Here is an 8702-nt window from a genome sequence, read left to right as displayed (position 1 = left end):
GGAGTTACCTTAGCTGCTAAGTGACTTGTCTGATAATTCTCCATGTCTTTATACGGAAATCAAGTACAACTATTTTGCTTCCCTACAAAACCTCAGGGATTTGTGTCTTGGCCTCAGGCATGGACAGACATGGAACACTAATTAAAAATTCCCCTTGGTGTTGGGATTGGTGAAATTCACATATGCACAGCAGCAGTTTTTTGTCTATGACCCCTTTCCTTGCACGATTCTGGTTCCAATGCAAGGAAGTTAAGTTCTTTGGAAGGATTTTTTGCCTGTTGGAAATGACTTTGACAAATAGGGAGTTTCAGTCAGCCTGGTAAAGGCAAAGATGAAAAAATGATACTGTAGACAGATGCACAAGATGCAGGCAAAGTTTATTTTAAACAAACCAACAGATTGTTGCGTACAATTGGACCACTTTATATAGAATAGAGATGAGAAATCTCTGTAAATTCAAGAAACATTTAGGCTGGTCTCCACCACTGCCTCTAGTAGCCGAGCACTGTTAGTGATTGCTGTAGTCAGGAAAATAAATCTGTAACCTAAGAACACACAAAGAATTAAAAGGTAAAATAGAAAAAGATAGCTTTCAAGGTTCAAGACTACACACATTCATACTAAAACTAAGGTTTGTTAGAATTGTAAATCCAGCCATTTACAACCTTGATTAAAGCATGCTATTTAAATTATTTACATACCGCTTATCAGTGGAGGTTGCCTAGGTGGTTAACTTTCAGGTGCTAAAGCATTTTTTTCCCTATCTGTCCTGGCAGTCTCACAATCTATCTAATATACCTGGGGCAATGGAGGATAAAGGCCCAGATTCACTAAGGGTATGGATTGAATCTGATCTGTGAGCAATCCGATCCAGGGGGCTGAGTCACAAATCGTCCTCATGCAAATGAGGGCAATCAGAATCACGCCCCCAACCGACTGCCCGGATCACTCTATAGCAGGGATCTCCTTGAGGGCCGCAATCCAGTCGGGTTTTCAGAATCTCCCCAATGAATATGCATTGAAAGCAGTGCAAGCACATAGATCTCATGCATATTCATTGGGGAAATCCTGAAAACCCGACTGGATTACGGCCCTCAAGGAGGGATTTTGAGACCCCCTGCTCTATAGCGATCCCCATGCATCTGTAGATGGCCTGCACATGCTTCAAGAGCATCGACCTTATTTTATCTTTTGTTTTTACTTTTTTAACTTTAAACTTTTTAGTGAGCCCAACAAGCCCATGGTTTTAACCCACGGGTTAAAATCACGGGCTCACACTGTGGGGGAAGGCCAGGGCAGAAGCAAGGCAATGCTTGGGGCAGAGAGCTGCAAAGTGGGGGCAGAGAGCATGAGATACAGTCGGAAACGATGTGAATGACTGGTCCCCAGAAGTGGCTTGTTTGTTCATCGGCCAACCCACTCAGTGTTGCAGTTTTTTTTTTTTTAAGTGAATCACTGCCTGCCTACATTTGAATGCCATTACCCTCATTTGCATGCGTGGATCAGAGGATGATCGGGACAGAGGTTAGTGAATCGGGTCAGAGGGAAATTGGGTTGCAAACTGATCAGTTTGCTTAGTGAATCTAGACCTAAGTGACTTGTCCACAGTCACAAGGAGCAGAGCAGGGCTCTAGCTGATGGGTGCTGAAAATTAATTCATGCCAAACACACCACTGGGAGCACCCATCAATGGGGTGGATCTTCAAACCCTCAGATCTAACCAGCTAATTCTCAAAGTTAGCTGTCTAGACCTTTTTGAAAACCAATGTTACAATGATATATCGCCCCAAAAATCTTAGCAAACATGTACTGACTACCAATAAGTGAACTATAAACAAGTGGTATCTAACTTCCATAGTTGGCCAGCTAAACTGTGGGAGAGTGCTTTCGCCAAAACAGACATCATCACCACTACAGTTTTATTTAAACAAATATTTGGACAGAAATTTGTTTTCTGCAACTAATAGATTTCCAGTGCAACAGATGAGACATTCTAGACGTGGGTTATCTCGCAATGGCCGCGTGCCATATGTGGAAGGAATCCACTCCGGATTCTTTTCTGTGACTCTCCTCTACTTCACTGGGAGCTCTAGCATCACCTGGAGTTTTTCCCTTCTGCACATTTGCCTGAACATAAGAACTGCCATCTCCGGATCAGACCTTCGGTCCATCAAGTCTGGCGATCCGCACACGCGGAGGCCCAGCCAGGTGAAGGAGTGTTTCTGTTCTGCTCTCCCTTTTTTCATATTCTATTCAGCGTTTTCATCCCCTTTTCGGTATTTCTTTGTGCTTGAAGTGATTTGTAAGCTTTGCCTGTGTTGAGAACAGACTTCTACAGCTGACAGGCTGATCCTAGAGGGTACCTGTTTGCCAGCCTGCATTGGTTTCTTAGGAGCCCTACAGAGGATTGAGCTCATGCTGTTAGGCATACCTAGGAGACTCAGTGGCGTATTGCAGGGTGCCGGCTGCATTTTTTCACCTCTGCCCTTTCCTTTCTCTAATGTTCGAGTGGGTGCACACTTGGGTAGTAGCGATCATCAAACGGTTTGGTTTGATATAACGGCTAAAGTGGAGAGCGGCCGCATGATACTTAAAGTCCTAGATTTCAAACGTACGGACTTTAATACAATGGGAAAGTACCTGAAGAAAGAGCTGTTAGGATGGGAGGACATAAGAGAAGTGGAAAAACAGTGGTCTAAGCTGAAAGGAGCGATAAAAATGGCTACGGACCTTTATGTGAAGAACATCAATAAAAACAAGAGAAAAAGGAAGCCGATATGGTTCTACAACCGATATGGTTGTGGCGGAGAAAATAAAGGCGAAAGAGTTGGCGTTCATGAAATATAAAAAAAACCAAGAAGAGGAGAGCAGAAAGGACTACAGGGTGAAACTGAAAGAAGCCAAGAGAGAGATACGTTTGGCGAAGGCACAGGCGGCAGAACAAATGGCTAAAAATGTAAAAAAGGGAGATAAAAATTTTTTCAGATATATTAGTGAAAGGAGGAAGATAAAAAATGGAATTGCTAGGCTAAAAGATGCTGGGAACAAATATGTGGAAAGTGATGAGGAGAAAGCAAATGTGCTAAACAAATATTTCTGTTCTGTGTTCACAGAAGAAAATCCTGGAGAAGGACCGAGATTGTCTGGCAAAGTTACACGAGAAAATGGAGTAGATTCTGCGCCGTTCACGGAGGAGGGTGTTTATGAGCAACTTGAAAAACTGAAGGTGGACAAAGCGATGGGACCAGACGGGATCCATCCCAGGATACTAAGGGAGCTCAGAGAGGTTCTGGCGAGTCCTATTAAAGACTTGTTCAACAAATCTCTGGAGACGGGAGTGATTCCTGGGGATTGGAGGAGAGCGGATGTGGTCCCTATTCATAAAAGTGGTCACAGGGATGAAGCAGGAAACTACAGGCTGGTGAGCCTCACTTCAGTTGTTGGAAAAATAATGGAAGTGTTGCTGAAAGAAAGGATAGTGTATTTCCTTGAATCTAATGGGTTACAGGATCCGAGGCAACATGGCTTTACAAAAGGTAAATCGTGCCAAACGAACCTGATTGAATTTTTTGATTGGGTGACCAGAGAGCTGGATCGAGGCATATGCTAGATGTAATTTACTTGGATTTCAGCAAAGCCTTTGATACAGTTCCTCATAGGAGGCTGTTGAACAAACTTGAAGGGCTAAAGTTAGGACCCAAAGTGGTGAACTGGGTCAGAAACTGGCTGTCGGACAGACGCCAGAGGGTGGTGGTTAATGGAAGTCGCTCGAAGGAAGGAAAGGTGACTAGTGGAGTCCCTCAGGGTTCGGTGCTGGGGCCAATCCTGTTCAATATGTATGTAAGTGACATTGCTGAAGGGTTAGAAGGAAAAGTGTGTCTTTTTGCAGATGATACCAAGATTTGTAACAGAGTAGACACCGAAGAGGGAGTGGAAAATATGAAAAAGGATCTGCAAAAGTTAGAGGAATGGTCTAATGCCTGGCAACTAAAATTCAATGCAAAGAAATGCAGAGTAATGCATTTGGGGATTAATAATAGGAAGGAACCGTATATGCTGGGAGGAGAGAAACTGATATGCACGGACGGGGAGAGGGACCTTGGGGTGATAGTGTTCGAAGATCTAAAGGCGAAAAAACAGTGTGACAAGGCAGTGGCTGCTGCCAGAAGGATTCTGGGCTGTATAAAGAGAGGCGTAGTCAGTAGAAGGAAGAAGATGTTGATGCCCCTGTACAGGTCATTGGTGAGGCCCCACTTGGAGTATTGTGTTCAGTTTTGGAGACCGTATCTGGCGAAAGACGTAAGAAGACTTGAGGCGGTCCAGAGGAGGGCGACGAAAATGATAGGAGGCTTGCGCCAGAAGACGTATAAGGAGAGACTGGAAGCCCTGAAAGCACAGTTACTTACCGTAACAGGTGTTATCCAGGGACAGCAGGCAGATATTCTTGACTGATGGGTGACGGCACCGACGGAGCCCCGGTACGGACAATTTTAGAGTGATTGCACTCTAAGAACTTTAGAAAGTTCTAGCTCGGCCGCACCGCGCACGCGCGAGTGCCTTCCCGCCCGACAGAGGCGCGCGGTCCCTCAGTTAGTATAAGCCAGCTAAGAAGCCAACCCGGGGAGGTGGGTGGGACGCAAGAATATCTGCCTGCTGTCCCTGGATAACACCTGTTACGGTAAGTAACTGTGCTTTATCCCAGGACAAGCAGGCAGCATATTCTTGACTGATGGGTGACCTCCAAGCTAACAAAAAGAGGGATGGAGGGAAGGTTGGCCATTAGGAAAACAAATTTTGCAAAACAGATTGGCCGAAGTGACCATCCCGTCTGGAGAAAGCATCCAGACAATAATGAGATGTAAAAGTGTGAACTGAGGACCAAGTAGCAGCCTTGCAGATTTCCTCAATAGGAGTGGAACGGAGGAAAGCTACAGAAGCTGCCATTGCTCTGACTCTATGGGCCGTGACAGAACCTTCTAGTGTCAGTCCGGTCTGAGCATAACAGAATGAAATGCACGCTGCCATCCAATTAGACAACGTACGTTTAGAAACGGGATGTCCCAATTTATTTGGATCAAAGGACAGAAAAAGTTGGGGAACTGATCTGTGGGGTTTCGTACGCTCTAGATAGAAAGCCAGAGCCCTTTTACAATCCAAAGTATGTAAAGCTTGTTCTCCAGAATGAGAATGAGGTTTTGGAAAGAAAACAGGGAGAACAATGGATTGGTTGAGATGGAATTCAGAGACAACCTTAGGGAGAAACTTTGGATGTGTACGCAAAACCACCTTGTCATGGTGAAAAACCGTAAAAGGTGGATCTGCGACCAGTGCATGAAGCTCACTGACCCTCCTGGCAGAGGTAAGAGCAATAAGGAAAAGCACTTTCCAAGTGAGAAACTTGAAAGGAGATGTAGCTAATGGTTCAAATGGAGGCTTCATTAAGGCGGAAAGAACCACATTGAGATCCCAGATAACAGGAGGGGCTTTAAGAGGTGGTTTCACCTTGAAAAGCCCTCGCATGAACCTGGATACCAGGGGATGAGCTGAGAGAAGTTTTCCATGGACTGGCTCATGAAAAGCTGCAATGGCACTGAGGTGGACTCTGATGGAAGAGGACTTAAGGCCAGAGTCAGACAAAGAGAGCAAATAATCCAACAATGTCTCCACTGCCAGAGAAGTTGGATTAAGATGATGAAGAAGACACCAGGAGGAAAATCTCGTCCACTTCTGATGGTAACATTGCAGAGTGGTTGGTTTCCTGGAGGCATTCAGAATGGAACGAACAGGCTGAGATAAAAGAGTATCATGAGATGTCAGCCCGAGAGATACCAAGCTGTCAGGTGCAGAGACTGGAGGTTGGGATGTAGAAGGGTTTCCTGCTGTTGCGTAAGTAGAGAAGGAAACAGAGGAAGAAGAAAAGGTTCCCTGGAACTGAGTTGAAGTAGAAGGGAGAACCAATGTTGCCTGGGCCACCTCGGAGCAATCAGAATCATTGTGGCTCGTTCCCTCTTGAGCTTGAATAATGTTCTCAACATTAGAGGCAGAGGAGGGAAGGCGTACAGGAACAGATTCGACCAGTCTAGGAGAAAAGCATCCGCTGCCAGACGGTGAGGAGAGTAAAGTCTGGAGCAGAATAGGGGCAGCTGGTGATTGTGAGGAGCTGCAAAGAGGTCTATCTGAGGAGTGCCCCATTGAGTGAAGATAGACTGCAGAGTTACAGGATCGAGTGTCCACTCGTGAGGCTGGAGAATTCTGCTGAGTTTGTCCGCTAAAGAATTCTGTTTTCCCTGAATGTAGACAGCTTTCAGGAAGAGATGGTAATCTATGGCCCAATTCCAGATCTTTTGGGCTTCTTGGCATAAAAGGCGAGAGCCCGTCCCACCCTGTTTGTTGATGTAGTACATCGCAACCTGATTGTCTGTGCACAACAGAAGAACCTGAGGAAAGAGAAGATGTTGGAAGGCCTTGAGAGCATAAAACATCGCTCTGAGTTCCAGGAAATTGATTTGATGCTTCTTTTCCTGGGCCGTCCAAAGACCCTGAGTCTGGAACTCGTTCAAGTGGGCTCCCCATGCATAAAGAGAGGCGTCGGTGGTGATGACTAGTTGATGAGGAGGTTGATGGAATAGAAGACCTCTGGATAGATTTGAGGATACCAACCACCATTGAAGAGACTGACGAAGAGATGATGTCACAGATATGTGTCGTGAGCAAGGATCCGTCGCTTGGGACCACTGAGTAGCAAGGGTCCATTGAGGAGTGCGCAGGTGAAGACGTGCGAGGGGCGTGACATGAACTGTAGATGCCATGTGCCCCAAGAGTACCATCATTTGCCTGGCTGAGATGGAAGGTAGTGAAAGCACCTGCTGACATAGAGACTGAAGGGTCTGAAGACGATTGGATGGTAGGAAAGCTCTCATGAGGAGTGTGTCCAGGATCGCTCCAATGAATTGAAGTCTCTGAGTTGGGATGAGATGAGATTTGGGTAGATTGATCTCGAACCCCAGAATTCGTAGAAACAAGATGGTTTGGTTGGTGGCCAGTAGAACTGCTTGAGCGAATGTGGCCTTGATTAACCAGTCGTCCAGATAAGGAAAGACCTGGAGGTGGTGGGAGCGTAGAAATGCCGCTACCACAATGAGACACTTGGTGAAGACCCTTGGAGAGGAGGCAAGGCCGAAGGGCAGTACCTTGTATTGGTAATGACAATGATTGATCATGAAACGGAGATACTGTCTTGAGGTTACATGGATCGGTATGTGAGTGTATGCTTCTTTGAGATCGAGGGAGCATAGCCAGTCGTCCTGGTTGAGAAGAGGATATAGAATCGCTAAGGAAAGCATCTTGAACTTCTCCTTTACCAGATGTTTGTTGAGATCGCGAAGATCTAGAATCGGTCTGAGATCTCCTGTTTTTTTGGGGACAAGAAAATAACGGGAGTAGAATCCCTGCCCCTTTTGATGTAGAGGAACTTCCTCTATAGCATTTAGAAGAAGGAGGGATTGAACTTCCTGAATGAGGAGGGAAGATTGAGGACTGTTCAAAGCAGACTCTTTTGGCAGGGTTTGGGGCGGAAGAGTCTGAAAGTTGAGAGAGTAGCCGTGGTGGATGATGTTGAGGACCCATTGGTCCGAAGTGATAACTTCCCACCGGCTGAGGAACAGAGAAAGTCGACCTCCTATAGGTTGAGGCAGGAGAGCAGGAATCGGAATACTGGCTATACTGCTGAGAATGAAGTCAAAAGGGCTGTGACTTCTGTTGAGGAGGTGGTTTCACAGGTTGCTGCTGTGACTGCTGTCTGGGAGGCTGACGTTGTTGCTGCCTCTGACGCCTGGGTTGCTGAGCATTGGTAGGTAATGGTCGAGCTGCGAAGCGTCGTTGATAGGCCGACTGCTGCCTATATGGTTTTGGCGGGGGAGGCTTCTTTTTATTTTTAAGCAGGGTATCCCAGCGTGTCTCATGAGCAGAAAGCTTTTGTGTGGTTGAGTCCATGGATTCCCCAAAGAGCTCATCCCCTAGGCAAGGGGCGTTGGCTAACCGATCCTGATGATTAACATCAACTCGGATACCCGAAGCCAGGCCAGGCGACGCATAGCCACCGACATTGCTGTCGCTCTGGACGTAAGTTCAAAGGTGTCATATATGGATAGAACCATGAACTTATGTAATTGAAAAAGAGACGACAAGCAGGTATGAAAAGAATGATGCTTGCGTGAAGGAAGGTACTTTTCGAAGGAAGCCATGGAGGTAAGAAGATGCTTCAAATAAAAAGAAAAATGAAAAGCATAATTACTAGCTCTATTTGCTAACATAGCATTTTGATAGAGCCTCTTACCAAATTTATCCATGGCTCTACCTTCTCTGCCAGGAGGTACTGATGCATATACACTGGCTCCTGAAGATTTTTTAAGGGTGGATTCGACAGTTAAGGATTCGTGTGGAAGTTGAGGTTTGTCGAACCCAGGAATGGGAATTACCTTATATAGAGAATCCAGCTTACGTGGGGCCCCTGGGACAGTTAAAGGAGTCTCTAAATTCTTATAGAAAGTCTCCCTCAAGATGTCATGAAGAGGGAGTTTCAAATATTCCTTTGGAGGCTGATCAAAATCAAGAGCATCCAAAAAAGCTTTAGACTTTTTGGATTCAGCCTCCAAAGGAATGGACAAGGAGTCACACATCTCTTTCAAAAAGCAAGAGAAAGA

At 45.7% G+C, this 8702-nt stretch overlaps 1 protein-coding gene across 3 annotated transcripts in view; it reads right to left on the bottom strand.

Annotated features, from left to right (window-relative positions):
- Positions 1 to 358: 358 nt before the first annotated feature.
- The window catches only part of VPS33B (VPS33B late endosome and lysosome associated), a 153794-nt gene continuing 145450 nt past the window's right edge, over positions 359 to 8702 (bottom strand). For all 3 annotated transcript variants that reach the window (XM_033919658.1, XM_033919660.1, XM_033919659.1), the window contains one exon: positions 359 to 545. In XM_033919658.1, coding sequence (XP_033775549.1) covers positions 457 to 545 — 89 coding nt within the window. In that variant the 3' untranslated portion in view covers positions 359 to 456. The remainder of the gene's footprint in view (positions 546 to 8702) is intronic.

Source organism: Geotrypetes seraphini, chromosome 14 (assembly GCF_902459505.1).
Source record: "Geotrypetes seraphini chromosome 14, aGeoSer1.1, whole genome shotgun sequence".
NCBI lineage: Eukaryota > Metazoa > Chordata > Amphibia > Gymnophiona > Dermophiidae > Geotrypetes > Geotrypetes seraphini.
The sequence above is the reverse complement of the archived record's forward strand: the minus strand, read 5'-3'. Positions and strand labels throughout refer to the sequence as shown.